Source organism: Budorcas taxicolor, chromosome 2, assembly GCF_023091745.1.
Source record: "Budorcas taxicolor isolate Tak-1 chromosome 2, Takin1.1, whole genome shotgun sequence".
NCBI classification, from domain to species: domain Eukaryota; kingdom Metazoa; phylum Chordata; class Mammalia; order Artiodactyla; family Bovidae; genus Budorcas; species Budorcas taxicolor.
The window spans coordinates 65,294,884-65,318,046 of record NC_068911.1 but is presented as its reverse complement, the minus strand read 5'-3'; the positions used below and the strand labels follow the sequence as shown (position 1 = coordinate 65,318,046).

The 23,163-nt window shown below is 33.3% G+C and overlaps 1 protein-coding gene across 1 annotated transcript in view; it reads right to left on the bottom strand.

Annotated features, from left to right (window-relative positions):
• Positions 1-23,163, bottom strand: part of LNPK (lunapark, ER junction formation factor) — a 91,852-nt gene that overhangs the window by 5,060 nt on the left and 63,629 nt on the right. The window contains exons 9-12 of the mRNA XM_052662851.1: positions 19,086-19,298; positions 10,739-10,844; positions 9,391-9,461; positions 8,447-8,617 (exon numbers count right to left, since the gene is read on the bottom strand). Of these exons, the coding sequence (XP_052518811.1) occupies positions 8,447-8,617; positions 9,391-9,461; positions 10,739-10,844; positions 19,086-19,298 (561 nt within the window). The remainder of the gene's footprint in view (positions 1-8,446; positions 8,618-9,390; positions 9,462-10,738; positions 10,845-19,085; positions 19,299-23,163) is intronic.

The following is a 23,163-nucleotide window of genomic DNA, read 5'->3' as shown; positions in this document are numbered from 1 at the left end:
TGCATTGCAGGTGGATTCTTTACCAGCTGAGCCACAAGGGAAGTCAATAACCATTTGTAATTCTACCTTTACAGAATTTATCCAGGGAGAATTTTAAGAGTCACTGTCTTCTACAACTCTCTGGCCATAGAGCAATACTTACTTGCCAAGAATTTTACAAGTGGGTATGAGAAGGGAATGGCAAACCACTTCAGTATACTTGCCTTGAGAACCCCATGAACAGTATGAAAAGGCAAAATGATAGGATACTGAAAGAGGAACTCCCCAGGTCAGTAAGTACCTAATATACTACTGGTGATTAGTGGAGAAATAACTCCAGAAAGAATGAAGGGATGAAGCCAAAGCAAAAACAATACCCAGCTGTGCATGTGACTGGTGATAGAAGCAAGGTCCGATGCTGTAATGAGCAATATTGCATAGGAACCTGGAATGTCGGGTCCATGAATCAAGGCAAATTGGAAGTGGTCAAACAAGAGATGGCAAGGGTGAACATCGACATTCTAGGAATCAGCGAAATAAAATGGACTGGAATGGATGAATTTAACTCAGATGACCATTATATCTACTACTGTGGGCAGGAATCCCTCAGAAGAAATGGAGTAGCCATCATGGTCAACAAAAGAGTCCAAAATGCAGTACTTGGATGCAATCTCCGAAACAACAGAATGATCTCTGTTCGTCTCCAAGGCAAACCATTCAATATCACAGTTATCCAAGTCTATGCCCCAACCAGTAACACTGAAGAAGCTGAAGTGAACGGTTTTATGAAGACCTACAAGACCTTTTAGAACTAACATCCAAAAAAGATGTCCTTTTCATTACAGGGGACTGGAATGCAAAAGTAGGAAGTCAAGAAACACCTGGAGTAACAGGCAAATTTGGCGTGGAATGTGGAATGAAGCAGGGCAAAGACTAATAGAGTTTTGCCAAGAAAATGCACTGGTCATAGCAAACACCCTCTTCCAACAACACAAGAGAAGACTCTACACAAGGACAGCACCAGATGCTCAACACCGAAATCAGACTAAAGATGGAGAAGCTCTATACAGTCAACAAAAACAAGTCCAGAAGCTAACTGTGGCTCAGATCATGAACTCCTTACTACCAAATTCAGATTCAAATTGAAGAAAGTAGGGAAAACCACTAGACCATTCAGGTATGACCGCAATCAAATCCCTTATGATTATACAGTGGAAGTGAGAAATAGATTTAAGGGCCTAGATCTGATAGATAGAGTGCCTGATGAACTATGGAATGAGGTTCGTGACATTGTACAGGAGACAGGGATCAAGACCATCCCCATGGAAAAGAAATGCAAAAAAGCAAAATGGCTGTCTGGGGAGGCCTTACAAATAGCTGTGAAAAGAAGAGAGGTGAAAAGCAAAGGAGAAAAGGAAAGATATAAGCATCTGAACGCAGAGTTCCAAAGAATAGCAAGAAGAGATAAGAAAGCCTTCTTCAGCGATCAATGCAAAGAAACAGAGGAAAAGAACAGAATGGGAAAGACTACAGATCTCTTCAAGAAAATTAGAGATACCAAGGGAACATTTCATGCAAAGATGGGCTCAATAAAGGACAGAAATGGTCTGGACCTAACAGAAGCAGAAGATATTAAGAAGAGGTGGCAAGAATACACAGATGAACTGTACAAAAGAGATCTTCACAATCCAGATAATCATGATGATGTGATCACTAATCTAGAGCCAGACATCCTGGAATGTGAAGTCAAGTGGGCCTTGGAAAGCATCACTACGAACAAAGCTAGTGGAGGTGATGGAATTCCAGTTGAGCTGTTTCAAATCCTGAAAGATGATGCTGTGAAAGTGCTGCACTCAATATGCCAGCAAATTTGGAAAACTCAGCAGTGGCCACAGGACTGGAAAAAGTCAGTTTTCATTCCAATCCCAAAGAAAGGCAATGGCAAAGAATGCTCAAACTACTGCACAATTGCACTCATCTCACATGCTAGTAAAGTAATGCTCAAAATCCTCCAAGCCAGGCTTCAGCAATATGTGAACTGTGAACTTCCTGATGTTCAAGCTGGTTTTAGAAAAGACAGAGGAACCAGAGATCAAATTGCCAACATCCGCTGGATCATGGAAAAAGCAAGAGAGTTCCAGAAAAACATCTATTTCTGCTTTATTGACTATGCCAAAGCCTTTGACTGTGTGGATCACAATAAACTGTGGAAAATTCTTAAAGAGATGGGAACACCAGACCACCTGACCTGCCTCTTGAGAAATCTGTATGCAGGTCAGGAAGCAACAGTTAGAACTGGACATGGAACAACAGACTGGTTCCAAATAGGAAAAGGAGTACGTCAAGGCTATATATTGTCACCCTGCTTATTTAACTTATATGCAGAGTACATCATGAAAAATGCTGGACTGGGAAGAAACACAAGCTGGAATCAAGATTGCTGGGACAAATATCAACAACCTCAGATATGCAGATGACGCCACCCTTATGGCAGAAAGTGAAGAGGAACTAAAAAGCCTCTTGAAGAAAGTGAATGAAAGTGAAAGTGGAGAGTGAAAAAGTTGGCCTAAAGCTCAACATTCAGAAAATGAAGATCATGGCATCTGGTCCCATCACTTCATGGGAAATAGATGGGGAAACAGTGGAAACAGTGTCAGACTTTATTTTTTGGGGCTCCAAAATCACTGCAGATGGTGATTGCAGCCATGAAATTAAAAGACGCTTACTCCTTGGAAGGAAAGTTATGACCAACCTAGATGGTATATTCAAAAGCAGAGACATTACTTTGCCGACTAAGGTCCGTCTAGTCAAGGCTATGGTTTTTCCTGTGGTCATGTATGGATGTGAGAGTTGGACTGTGAAGAAGGGTGAGTGCCAAAGAATTGATGCTTTTGAACTGTGGGGTTGGAGAAGACTCTTGAGAGTCCCTTGGACTGCAAGGAGATCCAACCAGTCCATTCTGAAGGAGATCAACCCTGGGATTTCTTTGGAAGGAATGATGCTAAAGCTGAAGCTCCAGTACTTTGGCCACCTCATGCGAAGAGCTGACTCATTGGAAAAGACTCTGATGCTGGGAGGGATTGGGGGCAGGAGGAGAAGGGGACGACCGAGGATGAGATGGCTGGATGGCATCACTGACTCGATGGATGTGAGTCTGAGTGAACTCCGAGAGTTGGTGATGGACAGGGAGGCCTGGCGTGCTGCGATTCATGGGGTGGCAAAGAGTCGGACACAACTGAGCAACTGAACTGAAATGAACTGATGATTTAGTAAACCCTCCGATAAAGTTACATGAAATGAAAAAACAAAAAGCTCAGAACTCAGGACTCAGGACTCAACTCATCATAAGCATGCTTCAGTGAACATGGGCCCACATAGTCTGTTATCTGTTTGACAGATTAACTTAGTATTAAACAGGAGAAGTATCAAATTTATGATTTATCATATTAAAGCTTTGTGATATAATTAAACAGACACGTCCCCAGTCAAATACAATGCAAATTTTAAAATTCTGGGATCTGAATGAAGCAGTTAATACAAAGAGAAAAATTATAACACTTAATTTTGTTAACGTATACAGAGGTGAATTATAAGAAATACCATGTGAATTCTATGAAAGTCAATTATTTTCATAATTAGAAAATAGCATTATATATACAACTTGCTCATCAATAGTATATTGTATTTCAGAAAATATACAGAAGACTAAAAAATGGTGAAATGATGAATAGGGTTTGAGAACAAAAAGTGTATTAATGACTACTTTTCTTCCGCCAGGTTAATCTGTAGAAAAGTAATATTAATAGCAGTTAATGCTACAAAAATTTGGTACATGTCATGATACCTATAATGCAGATATCAGCTAGTCTAAACAACATAGATATTCAATATATGTATGTCAATGTCATTTTGTGAGAAGTCATCCCAACAAGCTTTAAGTGAACTAGATGCACAAGATTAACAGAGATTTAATTACATACCAGTTTAATAACTAAACCACTAAACTTTATAAAAAGATTATTAAATATATTCCAAAAGTACGTACTTTATTTCTGTGGGAGAGTATCATTTGCCTGTTCTAATAAAAACAGTATATTTTTTTCTGTGAAGCTGTTAGTTTATATATAATAGCTTGGTGGTATAAAATTCATTACAGTAGATGTCAATATTTGGGCATGAAATACCAAAAGAGAAACCATATTTCATGTTCACACTAATTAAACAGGTCTACTCTCCCCTGTGCAACTCCAGTTTAAGACTAAAATTAATACAAGGTTACCCGAATAACCTAATTCCATCTGTAGGAAAATTTTTAAAATCACCTTTGACATCTGTAATGCCAAGAAAACAATCTATCACAATGTGATAAAACAAAAATGATCCATGGGATTTGTTCCTTACCTGACTCCTTCCCCTTCTACTCTCCTACCCCAATATTTTTGAGAGAAAAGCTTTTCCCACCAAATTGTAACAACTGGCTTCTGGTTGTTTGGGTAAAGCTTCAATTCAGCTAGATAGCTCAACCTCATAAAACTGAATGTAACTGTATAATGAACACTGCCACTGCCTTACCTATAAACCACAAACATGCAAAAACATTTAAGAAGACCACTGTCCCTTTAGGTTTTTATTCTAGCTCTTGAACGGATAATTCTCCAATAAAATTAAAGAATAGTTAACAAAAGAATTTCATACATGTTCAAAAGAAACACATAATTTCTGCAGCAAAATACATCATTCTATTTATATTATGTATTCCAAAACTCCTAATATTTTGGTGATTTAGATTCTTCTTATTCCTTTTTATAATAACTTTAAAAAAATTTTGCCTTGCTAACATATCAGTACCTACTATATGTACAGACTATAAAATTCACCCAAAGGAAATTGTTAAATTAAAATTTGTCTTTAACTCATAGATTTTGAAGTTTTTTTTAAGATTTTTCTGCCTTAAGAAAAACAGCCAACTTATATTCAAGGACCAAAGACACAAATTTCATCACAAAATGCAACTTACTGGCTCAATGAATAAAATTCAAATAAATGATAACCACCTATGAGAAAACAGCTCATTTTAAACATAAAAATGTTGTGTAATTATTTACCATTTGTGAACAAATCCATCAGATGAGTCATTAGAATGTCATTATTAAGCAATAATGTAAAACTGCTAGGTGAAGGTGTTTCAGAAAAGGAAACCAACGGCTAAAAGATCTCTATGTCTAAAACAAGCATGAAAAAAACATAATATAGGCAAGTTTACATCTTGAGTAACCTATACATAGCTAAAAATAAAGACATAAATTTTTCTGATCTGATACATAGAATTCAATAAAATCTACATTATCAAGTACTACAATTTCCTAAAGCACCTAATAAGCAAAACTAAAAACAGAACTTTCCCTAGTTCAACATAACCTAATGGCAACAGTATATTGCTGAAACAAAAGAAAGGGAAGAGCAAAAATCAGATTATCAAAATAAATTTCACCTTATAAATTTTACTTGCTATTTTTGATAGTACTAAGTAGACGCCATGAGTTTTATTACTAGCAAGTTACTTCCAGTGAATAAAAGTTATATTCTACTAAAATAATTACATAAGATCTAACTAAATATAACTGAACAACAAAAACAATATTAATGTTTTTTAAACATGCTAACTCCAAATCACTATACTGGAATATTAATAGTGCAGTAACCTTGTACTCTAATTATTACCATATCTAACAAAAAGAATGCTATGAATCAATTATTTTGAAAAGCACATTTCAAAAAGAAGGAAAACTGATAAATTGACTTTAACATGGCTTAGGAGACACTCATTTACTGCACTATTCATTTCACAATAAAAGAAACCAAAAAAAAAATAAAAACCAGCTCATTACTTTGACATACCATATTTAGTATGCTCTTAGAATAAAGTCACAATCTTAATTTTTTGTTTTCTCTAATAGTTTATTACCAAAACATCTGTGTACATAGTTTCAGAAAGAATTCTAGGAATTCAAATGAGCAGTTAACAGGAGGAATTTCTTTCTTCTAGCACTCCTTCTTTGATGAAAACTTTCCAAGGTTTCATGTGTTGTTCCAAGAGTGGTCCAAAAATTTCAAAAGCCTTATGCCTCTTCCTAAATGCAAAATATTCCAGTAGAATGAAGATAAAATTTAAAGTCTTGCATCATGAATTGAAAAAAGGATTTCTTGTATTAATTCTAGATTCACATAAGCGGTTATGAACTATTCTTAGGAAAAAAACATTAAGACGAAAGAAAGTTACCTTTTGGTTCCATCTGTAAATTCAGTAATGCAATCTCAAGAAGCTGGTTCAATACTTTTAAAAATATATAAAAATTAAAACAGGAAAGTTTTTCTTTCAGACCCTAAGTTTTGTGTAATTATGCTACACAGATGTGTAGAAATCAGCAATCTAAGCCCTTCATCACATTGGCTGTCAACAGAGGGAGTAGGTGATTGAGATGATATGCTCCTTACTTCACAGTTCAATTTAATCGTAAAGGTACGCCACAGTGTTTAAATAAATGCAGCTTTATCTCTTCATCAGAAATACTTCCCGCCATTTACCAATGGAATCCAGCTTGAAATTGATAACCATATATCACAGTGTTGAGAGACAGGAGTCTTGGAAAAAATTTTGTCTTCTGACAAACCAAAGAAGTAAAACGATGCTCATAATAGCCATTTTGATGAATCCAAAAAGACGAATGAAGTTACTAGTGTAGTGACTCTCTTAACCAAATGGAATTGTTGCTTCAGTTTCTAGCATTGTGGAGCTATCACACCCTGCCTCAATGTCTTCACCTATTAACGTTATCTTATTAGGGTTGAGTTTGAGCCAGTTAGACTTCATTCCGGAGGTTTCTGACAGAAAATGAGACATCTGGGGTATTGCTCCTCCTAGATTAGATGAGAAGGAAAGGTATAGCTGGGTGTGGTTTGCTAACTTTGCATCTTGACCTTAGCAGAAGATAAAAGCATGGGACTCATTATCAAGATATCTATTTTGTTGGCTGTTTTTTCTTTTTTTTGTCCCAACTATTGGCTTTCAAATATTCACTTTAGCTTTCATAAGCAAAGTTACTCATGGCAGGGACTCCAATTTTTCCTCTAGGCATCTTCAGGTTGGAATTCTTTAATTTTCAGTTCCAAGAGGCTGCAATGGCAAGGCAGACGATTTGCATGTAACAGCATGCAGCTCAGAGCATGACTTAAGCAAAAGAAAAAAGTCTGACATTGTTTGGAGTTGATGTTGCAGACATGGAGAAGACAAATACAACGATTCAGCGTTGAAGTACATAGGCCTCTTGTCATGGCTCTCTGTATTCAAATTCATTTTGATATTTGTTAGTAAGCCAAAAGCCAAGCCCAAGTCAACACACATATTTTAGGTTCATTCTTCAAAGTTTAAAAAAAAACAAACACAGTCAAATTCTCATACCAAACTTCAGATATGTGAAAATTCACTGCCTTGTATATTTTTCTCAGTTAAAGCACTTTTTCCACTACTCAGTGAGTTTATAAAGAAATCAAATATATGTAAATGATAACTTCTAGAAGTTAAAAGAATGAATACTGACTGCTACCTTAAACTATGTGAACAAAACTTCCCATATGGATTTTTTTTTCCTGTACGGGGTGAAGCACCAAAATATCAGGGACTGTGTCATAACTTTAGCAATCTTCATAATTCAGAGCTGTTTAACAAATAGTTCCTCACCCAATATTGATAACAAGAAATAGTTGGCAATTAATAGTCAGACATTCCATCTCATCTTTTCCATTTTTTCATGAAACTTCCTTAGGAATTCCTAAAACAGAACTGAAAGATAAGTTCTAAAACTCAATGAATCCTAATAACTTCCATTTCTTTAAAATAAGTTTGCTTTACAACAAAGGCATTCATCAACAATATTAAATTCTGTGGACCTTGATAAATTGTCTGTTTCAAAGGAACACCAGTCCTGTCAATATAGTCATCCAAAGAATGTAAGGCTGACTTTTCAACTTCAGAGCTTCCTGTTTTCGAGTAACTTCTAGTCATAGAAATGGTAAGGCACAAACCTATATTTATCAGTGTTAACTATAATTATTATAAGAAATTGACCCTTATGAGTAGTGGCTTCATAATTATCTTAAATCTGCTTCATTTACATAAATTGAAAAACAATTCCATGAAAGTATTACTAGTTAAATCTCCCAACAGTTAATTAAAAAGAAAACTCCATAAATAATATTTACCAAGCTATTTCTAGATCCTGCTTAACACAATATATATTTTAAAGCTCAAACACATCAAACCAAGTGCACAGGAGGCCATAATATCAGAGCAATATCTGATATACACATGCTGCAAAATCTGATCCATTCTTGTCTAAAACAATTATGCTTTTATTGTTGAAAGCAAACATTATCAAGAGACAAAACTTTTTAATTAACATATTCATACCTTCATTGATCTGGTTCTCTGATGAAATTACATTTCCTGAGGGCAAGGAACCAACTGAACTTGAGCCTTCCAATGCCTGCCTCTTTTCAAAACTAAATTCTGGAAGTCTTGGAGCCTGGGGTCTGGTTTTTCTAGCAGGATTCAAGAAAAAACAGTAGGCACAACGAAAAGCTGTAGAGAATTAAAAAAAAAAAAAATACCATAAACCAAAGAAACTTTAAGGACTAATCAAGTAACCCTCAAGGTTATTTTTACAAAGAATATTTCAAAAGCCATTTATTCCTTGTGAAATTACACATGGTTTTAATAATATTATGGCAGGTGTTCTAACCAAAGTTTATTTTAAAGCATATTTTTAAATTATTATTAGAATTATAATACCAATTTAAAGCAGAAAAGATAATAAGTTACATAGCAGGTTAACTAAGAGCAAAACAATAATAATGATCTAAATGTATTATAGAAATTACACTTCTAGTCACCATGAGGTATCTTAAAAGCCAGAACTTTACTCATCTGCCCCCCAAAATGTTGCATGTTATATATATTTGAGAAGCATGATTAATTTAGTTCAATATTTTTAAATAGTAGCTGTACATGAAAATACTCTGAAGAGCTTTAAAAAAAATGCTGATGCCTGGGCCCCACCTCAGATCAACTAAAGCAGATTATTTGTAGGTGGAACCTGGGCATTACAATGTTTAAAAGCTCTTCAGGTTAATTCTGATGCACAGTGAAAGTTTAAGAACAGCTAGCCTAGAAGTTGTACATTGTATGAAGAAAAAACGTGAGCTGTCTTTTCTGCTTTGCTGTGTGTTCTATAATATGCCTAAACAACATATACAGAGCAACACCTAAAACAAAATGGCATTACATGGCAATTGGCACAGAATGAAACATTTAAGAGTAAAATATTTAAAATCTAACTGCCAAATAATTCTTACCAATGTACTCAAATTCTTCTTTCAAAGCCATGCCATTGTGAGAAAAACACTGCTGACATATAAGGGCATACCTACAGCAAAAGGAAAATAAACAGATTAGTTACAAATGCAGACAAAACAAGTAGGAGAAGCTACTTTAGCCATCACAGCTAAAGTACACAGTTAAATTACATAGCATTTAATGTAGCTAGATGTGCCATAATAGATATTACTTCATAAACAATAAACAACACTCTTTATGACAACAGTCAAAATTTCAATTATTTTACAATATTATATATCAAATTAAAAATAAACTAAGAAACAGTCAAATAAAATTTTTTTAGTAAGCAGAAATGTATTTGATAGCAGAACACTTAAATTTTAATGTTTCCTAACACATATTCCTGGGGATGATAGACCCCAAATCTGTGGTCAGATAAAGAGTGGAAAAGATGAAGCCTCTTAGAGATTCACAAATGAGTATTATTAAAACCTCTGTGAAGTCTTGTAGTAAAGAAATGAATTTAATTTTGTTTAGCCCAGTCCAAAGGTTAATTTCTGTATATCATGACTGCTTAGCTATCCCAGTTACACTTAAACATCTTCCACATTTTCTATTTATATACCCTTTCTGTTCTCTGAGTAAATACTTAATAAATACCTGGCCCTATCAAACAACATTCTATCTGTTTTGAAGAACATATAATTTTTCACATTAATATTAAATTCTAGTCTCTTTATTTAGACAATAATATTAACCAATAACCTTGTCAAATATCTATTCTTAAAATACCCTAAGAATTATTTAAAAGTCTATACAATGACAATTGCTCTGCTCATATCATACTTATAATCCTAGAGTTATTATAAGGATCAATTAAAATAACTGGAGAAGCATTTTGGAACTCTAAGTGTCAAATACAGGAAGCTGTCCTCACAGTTATTAAAATTATCACTATCATTACATCTAGTACTCATATCTATAAAACTCCATTTCTTATAACCTACCAACTTTTCACTATTTACAAACTCTTCAAATTCAAAAGATTCAACAAAATTATTCCAATTCTCTAAAAATAATGTTATAGCAGGGTTATAGCAGTTACAATATTTTTTTTGTTATATATAATACATTTTAAAATATTTTATCCAAATACTTTATCTAGATAATCTACTGCTGAAAAATAACTGAGTATGTACTCTTTTGCAGGGCCATAAAATACTCCATTATGTTCTAAAATCAGGAAACTACAAAAATCAGAGAACATTTAGTGCATGTGCACATGTGTGTACACACACCCCCCCCCCCCACTCTGACCAATAAACTTTCTTCATTTTTATTTAGCTACACCCTAGTAAACATTACCTGTTCTGTGGACCGTCACCAACTAAATATTCAACAATTCTATCCAGAGCACCTCGTTCTCGAGGCAGAATGGGTCTTGCTAAAGGTGGACCAGGAGGATGAAGACCTAGTAAATAAATATACACAAAATTTATATGTGTGAAATACATTTAAACTTCAATTCAGTTGCCAAGAACTACTTATCCTTGTTAAGAGTTTTTTAAATGATTTTAACAAAACAAAAATGATACTATCTCTGTATTCAAATCTTCATTAAAAATACTACAGTACAAAAATATATTTATATATGTGCTATATTAGAACCAGCAACATAATCTATTAAGGAATAAAACTATGTTGAGTTCTGTACAAATTAATTTTTTAAATGCTCAGACTCTTAAAAGTTTATGTAATAATAAACTAGGAGACTTCCACTTTGTACCATAACACAGTAATCAGAGTCAGATTTAATCTCCCATTTAAAACAACTAAAATACCATGTAAAATATATTATGCAATGGTTTTAGAGACACTGGATATCAAGTAATGTAGGATAAAGATCCCTGAGACACATACAGCAAATAAGATGAGCCCTACAACTGTCCCAACTTATTGTCTGGAGAGTTTTCCAGGTAGCAATTCAGGCAGAGTAAATCCAGGTGAAGTTCATTAGTCTCCCTGAGTTGAAGAGAAGCTGGAACGCTGGAGAGGCCAAGGCAGGTTGAGTTCACTGGGAACAGTACCAGAGAGGAGGGAATGCAGAGACCCAGAACACCAAAGATCTGCCCAGGATGCAAATGAGAAAAACTACCTGAGGACAGAGAAAGAACTGCCCCCAAAATACTAAAGGTACCAGTGCTCACATGGGGTCAAAAATATCACATGTTCCCACCAGCCAGGATGGAAAACTTCATAACTCACAGGTCACTGGGTAAATATTCAGAGAGGCCTTGTACAGTAATTTAAAAATATTCTGTACCCAATATGGCAAAATTTACACTGTCTGACATCAGATAAAAAATTATTAGTCATGCAAATTGGAAAGAAAATAAAACCCATAATGAGAAGAATCAATCAAAAGTGACCCAGAAATGATGGAGATGATAGTATTAAGAGACAAACATATTAAAACACTTATTATGACTATATTCCATATGCTTGAGAATCTAGATGAAAACTGTAATATGTTAAGCAGAGACATGAAAAAAATTTATAAAAGATCCAAACTGAACCTCTACAGATGAAATCTACAATGTCTTAGATTTAAAAATTCACAGATGAAATGAACAGCAGTTTGGACATTACAAAACAATTAGTAAATCTGAAGATAGCAATAGAAGCCATGCAAAAGGAAACACAAAGACTAAAAAGATTTTTAAATGAACAAATCATCAGTGAGCTGTGTAACAACCTCAAGCATCTAGTATACGTATAATTGGAGTTCAGAAGTGGAGAGGAAAAAAATTTGACTCAAAAAAATAATGCACAAAAATTTTCAAAACCTGATGAAAACCGAAAACATACAGACCCAAGAATATCAACAAATCCTAAGTACAAGAGATAATTTTACACCAAGATACAGCATAATCAACCTTCTTAAAACCAGTGACAGAAAATCTTAAAAGCAGCCAGAAAAAGATACATTAGTACAGAGAAACAAAGATAAGAATGAGATATTACTCATAAGAAAATAAGCAAGTGAGAAGATTATGAAACAGTATCTTATAAGTTCTGAAAGAAAAACTATCAAATTAGTAAAATTATCTGTATTAGTGAAGACATCTTTTAAAAATGAAGGCAAAATGAAGACTTTTTTCAGACATACAAAACTGAAAGAATTCATCACTAAAAGAACTGTACTATAAGAAATGTTGAAAGAAATCCTTCATGCAGAAGGAAAATGACACCAGACAGAAAGCTGGATCACACAAAAGAAAGAGTACCTGAAACGGTTACCATGTGGGTAAATATATAAAACATTATTTATATCGCTTTAAAAAACAATTGATGGCTTAAAGAAAAAGTAATACAGGTTTCCCTTGCTATCCAAAAGTTCCCATGAAAGCTTTCGCAAGCCAAAATGGCATAAAGTGAAGAAGCAATTACCTTAGGACACATCTTGCTAACGGATGCACAAAATAAATTGAGACAAAGCACAGATGCTCACAGACAAAGTTCAAAGCTATGGCGGCTTGATGATGAGATGCTGAGTGTAGTTCCCAGGGAAGGAGCTTGGTGGTGCCACTCTTGCTGCTCAGGATGCACTCTGCCTCTACAACGGCTCGCTGCAAAACAAATGCTGAACGCTATTTTCGCTTTTCATCTTTTTTTGTAAAAGCGAAAACCTTCTTCCGATTCTTTCAATTAGTGGAAACAGGCACTAATGTAGGTCTTTCATAAAAGCAAAGTGGTGTAAAGTGAACTTTCAAAATGTGGAGGATATATCTGTAATTCCTTGTGGGGTTTATAACACATGTATAAGTAAAACGTATGACAACAATACCACAAAGGCCAAGGGGAAAGAAACATTAAGTATACTATAGTTTGATTCTTAATCTGTATGAGAACTGGTGTCATACCATTTGAGATGAACTATGATAAATTAATGATACATATGGCAAACTCTAAAGTACCCACAAAATAACAACAAAAAAGCACTATAGCTAATAAGGCAACACAAAATAAATGATTAAAAGCAGTCATAACAGATACTCAACCCACAAGAGGCAGAAAACAAGAAAGGTAGCAGAACAAATGGGACAAATAGAAAACTAGCACAATAAAAGATCTGAACTCAAACTTAAACATACCAATCATTACATTAAGTGTAAGTGGCCTGAGCATCCTCACTATAAGGCAAAGATTGTCAGAACAGGTAAAAAAGCAAGACCCAACAGATGCTGCTTACAAAAAATCCATTTTAAATATAAAAACACAAATAGACTAAAGGTAAATGACAGGGAAAACTACATAAGTACGCTAACACTATTCAAAAGAAACCTAGAGCACCTGTATTAATAGCAATCAAAGTAGATTCTAGAGCAAAGAATATAAACAGGGATGAAAGTGTAATTTCATAATGACAAGGAGTCAATTCATCAAGAGAACATAATAATCCTAAACCTATGACATATGTGCATTATAACAGAGTTTCAAAACACATTATGCAAAAACTAAAAGAAATACAAAAAGAAACAAATACACAATTACAGCTGGAGATTTCAACAGCATTCTCTCAAGCACTGACAGAATAAACAGACAAAAAATCATTAATGATATGCAATACTACCTACTTAACCAATTTGATGCAATCAACATTTACAGCCATTCTACCCAGCAGGAATAAAACATATATTCTTTCCAAGTGAACATAGAGCATATACCAAGACAAATGATAGTCTGAAACATAAAACAAATCTCAATACATTCAAGAAGATTCAATAATACAAAGTATGTTTTCTGACCACAACATAATTAAACTAGAAATAAGCAACAAAAAGACATCAGGAAAATACTCAAATATTTGAAGACTCAATAATATATAAATAATCCAAGCTTTAAGAAAAATAAAGAAATTAGAAAGTATTTTTAACTGAATGAGAACAAAAAACCAACATATCAAATTTATGATATGCAACTAAAACAATACGTAGAGGAAAATTTATAGCACTAAACACCTATACTGCTAAACACCTACAAACGAGAATAAATCTAAAATCCATGAATTCAGTTTCTACCTTAAGAACCTAAAAGGAAAGAGCAAATGAAACCCAAAGTAAACAGAATAAATGAAATAATAAACATCAGAGTGGAAATTAATAAAAATATACTAGAATAATAGAGAAAAGATAATTCTTTGAGAAGACCAAACTGATAAAGCTCTAGTCAGACTAATCAGGATAAAAAGGAAAGATACAAAATATTAACAATGAGAGAAATGACATAAATCCAGATAGTAAAGATATTCAAAGAATAATAAGGGTATATTATGAATAACTTTATGACAATAAATTCTATAAATTAGGAGAAAAAAATTCCTCAAAAGACTACCAAACTACCACAACTTACTCAGCAAGAAACAGAAACTTCAACTTGCTAAAATTTTGTTAAGAATTTTTGCATCTATAAGGATATTAGTCTGTAGTTTTTTCTTCAAAAAAGTTGAATTTTTTTAAAAAAAAAAAGAGAAAACCTTCCACAAAAAAAAACACCAGGCCTATTAGCCACCTCAACCTGTAACATTTAAATTTATTACTAAGAAATAATACCAATTCTATACAAACTTGTCCATAAAACTAAAGACAAGAAAATGCTTTCTCATACTGAGGCCAGCAATACTCTTATACCAAAACCAGACCAAAAAAATTACAAGAAAAACAAAAAAATTACAAGAAAACAAATAAACAAAGAAAACCGACAAAACAAAATTACAAGAAAAAAAAAAAAGCAAAAACAAAACAGACCAGTATCTTTAAGGAAAATTGATGTACACATTTCTAACAAAATTTTAACAAACTGAACCCAATAATATGTATAAAAATTAAAACATGACCAAGTCAAATTTACCTCAGGAAAGCACGGTGGTTTAATGTCTAAAAAATGTCAGTGTTAATGAGGTGGATGAAACTGGAGCCTATTATACAGAGTGAAGTAAGCCAGAAAGAAAAACACCAATACAGTATACTAACGCATATATATGGAATTTAGAAGGATGGTAACAATAACCCTGTATGCGAGACAGCAAAGAGACACAGATGTATAGAACAGTCTTTTGGACTCTGTGGGAGAGGGAGACGGTGGGGTGATTTGGGAGAATGGCATTGAAATATGTATAATATCATATATGAAATGAATTGCCAGTCCAGGTTCGATGCATGATACTGGATGCTTGGGGCTGGTGCACTGAGACAACCCAGAGGAATGGTATGGGGAAGAAGGAGGGAGGGGGGTTCAGGATGGGGAACACATGTATACCTGTGGTGGATTCATGTTGATGTATGGCAAAACCAATACAATATTGTAAAGTAATTAACCTCCAATTAAATAAATTTATATTTAAAAAGATATTAACATTGGAATAAAAAAATCAATGTATTTCACCATATGAAATAGTGATATTAAAAAAAAAAAACTAAACTAAACTAAAACCCTATAAGAGCATCTCAATAGATGTAAAAAAAGGATTCGAAAAAATCCATCATCTGTAACTGATAAAAACCTTCAGCTAACTAGGAATGGAAGGGTACTTCTCCTCAATCTGATAGAGGCTATCTATTTAAAAAAAAAAAAAAACAACCCTATAGCTTACACTGAGTTGAGTGATAAAAAAGTAAATGCTTTCCTCCTAAGATCAGCATTAAGACAGGATGTCTGCTCTCACCACTTCTATTTAACACTGCACTGAAAAGTCTAGCTAGTGTAATAAGGCAAGAAAAAGAAAGGAATCTACATTTAAAAGGAAGAAGCAGAATTGTATTTAGTCACCAACAATCTGAAGCCTGTTTAGGATATATTATGGAATCTATATAAAAGTTATAAGAATCAGTGACTTTAGCAATATTACAGGATATAAGATCACTATACAAAAATCAATTTCTGTGTACGTTACCAGTGAACAATGGAAACAGTTAATAAAGTATTTAAACTAGGATAAAAACATGAAATAATCACATGTACATTTAATCAAAAAAGGTACAAAAGCTATAAACACTGCAAAACATTGCTAAGAGAAACTAGAGAATATCTAAATAAATGGAGAGATACATTGTATTCCTATTACAAATTAGCCAGTATCAGAGATGATGACTGGAGAGTCAGGAGTAGAGGAATAACTTAGAATTTAGTTAATGATTACATTATATAAAACAGTAACAAAAATAAAGTTACACATTCAAAATTACGAATTGTAACTCCATAATCTCTGAAAACTGAAAGAGAACTGTTTGTAGGAGATATTCTAAAATTAAGAGACTACGCAGAAGGCACTGAGAAGAAAGTTAGAGAATAAAATAAACAAGATGTGATGTTTGCCTTTGTAAAACAAGGCCAGATAAAAGTAAGATAGGCAGCAATGGACATTTACATGGAGACCTTCCAAACAAAATGACGTCTTGTTGAAACAAGCCCTGCAATACATGGATTAAAGGTCTTCAAAATGACTGTTACAAAACCTTTAAAGCATTAAAAAAATGGCTTTAGGGCAGCAATATGATAATACTATTCTAAAAGATAAGAGATTTGCGTTGTAAATAGTCACAAATCTTAAGGCTGTTACCATCTTAAAAAGGGGGGAATGATATAGAATTATAACTAATAAATGAAATTAGGTTCTAGAATAAGTTTTCAGTATTAGGAATCAAGTGCATTTTTCACATTTCATTGGCTACTGGCATTTCTTTGGCTAATGTTAGGTAGAGTCATACTTAACATTCAATCATTAGCATCAAAAAATAAACTTGAATGCAGACATTAAGTGTCATCCCTCATTATTAAATTTTCAACTTAAATAAACACGGCAAATTAAATTTTGAAAGCATTTAAGCCAGCTTAACTTTTGCTGGAGTATTTTACTTCTACATGCTTAAAATTAAAATGTCCATAAAGGAATCTGGATAAATAAAACAACAGATTTCATAAAAATATCTTAACTCCCTTGCATGTTAATAACTTTTAAAGTAACACATCTTTGTATTCATGCTGTTACGGGTAACAGTAATTAATACAAACATCAAGAGCAATCATTGTAGGAATATTGGTCATTTTTACACAGCTTGGCAAATTATCAAGTACCTGCTGGTTATTAATTTTCAAACATATGGGAGCCCTGTGGTAATACACATTAAATTGATTCTCTTTCACAAATATGGCATAATAAAAAAATGAATTATTAATCTTCTCTATAAGAAATCACTTAGTTCACTCACATTTTTGGCAATGTACAACTTAAATACGAAGTCTTTTACACAGAAATGAATTAAAAACTTTAGTAAAATATATTATGCTTACATGATCATGACATGGTAGGCTATTGAAACCCTGTTCTTACATGTGCTATTATATAGTTTTTATTACTCTGTATAAGTTGATAAACTCTAATTTCTTTAAAAATAGTTAGATATACAAAATGTATTCTCACAAAAATAGTTCTTCCATTAAACAATTAAGAGCTTTACTTTACAAGTCATGGGTATCTCAAATCAACCAGTAACAACTGAAAGATGAATAATTTTCAATCAATTTACTCAATTTCACAAAATATACAGTTGCCCTGAGTGACATCATTATATGTTAAGTTTAAAAGTATTTTTTCAATAACCAACAATTAAAATTTATGATTTGTATTCATTTCATTTATAGTTAGCTTTCTTAATATATTTATAAATTAATAGTTTTTTAGTTTTCTAAAATCTTATGCTGTTTTCAAAGAAAAAGGAGGGGGAAAAAAATCTGTATTAGTAACATTTCGATTGCTTACTGATTTTATTAAGACTATGTAAATGCCCTGAATATCTAATATCAACTTCTGACGAGGCTCAAAGTCATAAATTATATGTAATTAGTCATGAAATATGAAATTAATCTAAATTAAAATTAAATATCCTAAAATAAATAATTTATTATCATATTTAAGAATCTGACATGGGACTCTACATACAATAATGTGATCTGCTGAAGAAGAAGACTTTCATGTCCTAATCATACTCCAAAAGAAACTTGCAGGTTAACATAATCTATTACACTCCTAAAATGGGATCTTCCCCTAGAGATCTACAAAACTGAAAAAGGAGAATCCAAAGAGATGAAATAGTAGTAAAGGCAGTATGTTAATTCAATAAGACTTTATGTTAAATTATCTGTCAGAAAATATTGAGGCTCTATGGCTTAAAAAAAGAAAAATCTACCAAGCTCACATTAACATTAGTAGTATTACACACTACAGTACATGAATATTCTTCCTGAAATGTTAATCTGTCAAGTTTGAAAATATATATGAAGGGTTTAGCAAAAAGCATGAATACATTCCCAAAATGTTCTCTTCTATCCTCATTTTATATAAATCTGGAGCCATTCTAAAGCTGAATATAAAAAGATATGCTATACTGTTGACTACAGAATACTACAAAGTTTTATTGCCATTTAAACAAAGAAGCCATAACAGTTAAATGAGCTCAAGAAATAGGTTTCAGTATCACAAGGTGCCAGCTGTAAAGAGTTATGGCTAATTGAATATGGAACTCCTGCTTAATCAGATAACTGCTCTGCTATTTCCAAATGAAATGCCATTTCCACACTGTCTGAAAATGGCCCATTTTATTGGTAACCAGAGAAAACAATATAAACTGTAAATAACATTAAGTGCTCTGTTTACCCATTCCAGGCACTGAAGTAGCAGGGGATCCAAAACGTCTTGGTAACACATTTGATGACAGGGCTGGAGTAACAGTTCTTTCTGGGGGTCCACCAGGGGCTGAAGTGTCCTTTGGTGGTCCAGGAGAAACTGGAATTTGCGGAGGAGGGCCCTGGCTGGAGCCTGCTGGTGTTGGAGAAAGGTTTCTTTGAGCGGCAGTTCGCTGACGAATCTCTGAAAATAAGAATAAAAAGTATATATTAGGTTTAACATTTAGCATACCACCATCAGTCAATATCAAATGACTTATATTCAATAAAGCTTTGCAGCACTAGAAATCATCTACAAGGTCAAACTGCTTATAAATAAGAAATCTGTACAATGTAACACTGAAAACTGACTACAAAGTACTCCATTTCTGAACCTAAAATTCAACTACATGTATATATGTACGTAAGTCTTGATCTAAGTCTACCTACTGATACTATTTTTCAAAATAAATTCAAATAAAATAAAATAAAATCACCCAATTATGCATTATATCTTTTTATAATAAATCCCTCCCAAGTTATGACAAAGAAAGTTTATCAGAATCAGTGAAAACACCAGTGAAAACTGCGGAATTGTTTTTTCAAGACTAAAAAAATGGTAATGCTAAGAAATGAGCAAGTAAGTATATCTGGAATCCTCATGTAATTTATGAAGTAATTAATCTAAGTAGTCATAGAAATGCTGAAGAAAGGTACCATTTCTATTCTTCTTTATACTACTATCTTTTGGGGTAAATTTTTTTTGGTCAATACATTCAACAGAGGAAAACTTTCACTGTGCACAAACAATACATTAGAATAACAAATTTTATCTTTTTGATGCAGAAATTACAAGAAGTCGGTAAATGAGTCAAATCCAGGCTGCTGCCTCTTTTGTAGTTTTCCACTGAAACACCATAACACAGTTCTTTACATACTGTCTATGGCTGTTTTAGAAGAGTTTGAGTAAACACACTAGAGACCATATGGCTCTCAAAGTCATTCACTATATTTACTTACTATCTGTTCCTCTACAGAAAATTTCATGATCCCCCTCTGTACTCAGTAACATAAAATTCAATTCTATCATTCCCCATTCTCACCAATACCTTACTTGAATGTTGATGGTACGATCTCAAATAAAGATGCACTTCTAACTTTGTAATTCTACATATCATCTTAAATTATTACAAATCTTGAAATGGTAAGCCAAAACTAAAGAAGTTATTAATAAATTTTAATTGGCATGATTGGTAAAACATGCAGTTTCAGAAGCAAAATACTTTAGATTTGGACTCCATTTGACAGTTAAAGATTTTCATAAACAGCTCATTGCAATCACAACTTGAGCACCAGATTTCAGTTTACTATAGCCTCGTCAACTATTAAGAACCTGGGTCCTGCGGTCAAAAAGGTTTGGTTAGAATCCCAGCTACAGCTCCATGACCCCAGATGGGTTAACTTCGTTAAGCCTCTATTTATTTGCAAAATTAAGATAATAATATCCTAACTCAGAATTGTTTTGAGAATTAAATAAGATAATGTCTTTAAGTTGACAGATCACATTTATTGAATACAAATCTCAGATGACAGTGCTTTCATACAGTTAAGTATTTTCAAATCACCATTTAGCTGTAATTACTGGGACCAACAAATTTTCCATTGGTTCTTAATTTAGTCTCTAACCTAGCCACTGCAATAATAAATTACAAGCATGTTGTCACTATATAAATGGATATGTCCTTATATTTGGCTATTTTCCTTACAGTTTATGGAAAATTTTGAATTTTACCTAGATTAATTATATCCTAATTAATTCAGCAAATTAACTGTTCACTTAATTATCTTTTACTCACAAGGAACTTCTCAAAAGATGGTTACACATTAGGAAAGCCATTAAATTCTACAAAAGGTACTGAGTTCAGTGAAATCATCTAAGGATCTGATTACTGGAATTAATTTAAAAAACAAGGCATCAATATTTTAAATCATTTCTTTAGCAGATTTTTAGGTAAAACATAACTCCAAAAGGCTTCCCTAGTGGCTCAGTTGGTAAAGAATCTGCCTGCAATGCAAGAGACCCAGGTTCCATCGCTGGGTCGGGACAATTCCCTGGAGGAGGGTATCCTTGCCTGGAGAATTCCATGGACAGAGGAGCTGGGCAGGATACAGTCCATGGCATCACAAAGAGTAGGATATGACTATGCGACTTTCACTTCACTTTCAACTCAAAAATGGTATTTTTCTTCCAGATAAATGCTTACCATTTATTAGACTATCTTAAAAGTCTGTAACTTCTTGAACAAAGACTTGAGACTGCTTCCTCTGAGCATGCATTTACCTGGCGAAAATTAACTACAGCACACTTTTAATGTCACTCATATGCTACTGAAAGGTAAGGTCTATAACTAAAAGGAACACCATATCCAGCATTCCATAAAAGAGATTTGGCTTCACATTATTTCTAAATCTAAAATTAGGCAGACAAAAGGGAAAACTGACATAAAAGAGTCAGGAAAGGGACAAAACATAGTTTCAGTATTTACAAAGGAAAAGAAGGTAACAAAGAGTTACAATGACTATGGTTGAAAACAGCTAGCAATACAATACCAAATCTATATTTGGTAAAATACTATAAAATATTCTGGTAGTCTCAATGAAAAACAGCTAAGATTTACCTACTTTAGCTATGTGCCATTTACAAATGCTTTGTATTATTAAATCTCTTAAAAAGTTTCTCACACTCAACAAAATAGTCATACTGGATATATTGAACATTTCCCACATTCAAACGTAAAATATCATCCCCTAACAACATTTACCAAGCACTCCACATAAGTCTCATTAGGTACAAGGACTATCCCATAAAGTTACCTCTTGACTAGAGGATATCCTTATCAATGACCAATTAATAATTCAAAAAAAATCACACTAAGTATGAGGACATTCGCTTCAGCCATGTCCGACTCTCTGAGACCGTATGGATTGTAGCCTGCTAGGCCCCACGGTCCATGGGATTCTCTAGGCAAGAATATTTGAGTGGGTTGCCATGGCCTCCTCCAGGGGACCTTCCTGAACCAGGGATTGAACCAGCATCTCTTAATGTTTCCTGCATTAGCAGGCAGGTTCTTTACCACCACTTAGGAAGCCCAATTTTAAATTCAAAATGAATCAAATAGAATCAAAATGAGATTGAAAACTACTATTTTATGATAAACAAAAGGAAGAAAACAAAGTTTAAAGTAATGACACAGAATATGTTTTATGTTGTTAAAAACATAAATTTTGGAATCAAATTGTCTGGATTTAAATTTTAGCTCCACCCTATTTATTAGCTGTGCAGGAAGGCTTTTCCAAGTTGATGAAATCTCTCAGTTCAGTTTCCTCATAATGAGAATACTTACCTCTTACGGTTGTTATAAAGAATAAATGAGATAATCAACACAAAGAGCTTAGCCAGAGCATAAGAAAAGCACTTAATAACTATTAAAAGTGGTATACATCTAAAGGTTCCAGCTTGTATAATAAATCTAAAGCTGAGCAATCTAGAATTTCTAAAGTAATTATTAAAACAAAATACAGATTTTAGTTTGCAAATTAAACGTTTTCCTAGAGTTATTTGCGAACTTGTTTAAATGTATTATATAAAACTTAAATCTGTTACTCTAGCTTGCTAGTAAATACTTCTTGAGATGAATGTTCTATAATACCAATAATAATCCCTTAATTTATCAGATTTCAAATAATGAATGATTCCTTATACATACAGGTAGAAGGTTTTGTCTTTGTTTTGGTATTAAGCTGTAGTAGCAAAAACATCATACAACAGTTAGGAGGCCTATATTTTCATCCTAGCTGATACCACCATTTCCTTTTGTGAACTAAAAGTCTTTTATCCACTCTGGGTTTCAAATTTCTTTAAAAGAGTGTTGGAAGAACTACAAAGACAATCCTCATATTTTCCCTAATACTGGTTAAAGGCTTTCTGAACTATCATGTCCAGTCCTAAGCATCATACGAAGAAATTTCAATGACTAGGATTTTAGTAACCAACAGTAACATCTTTAAGT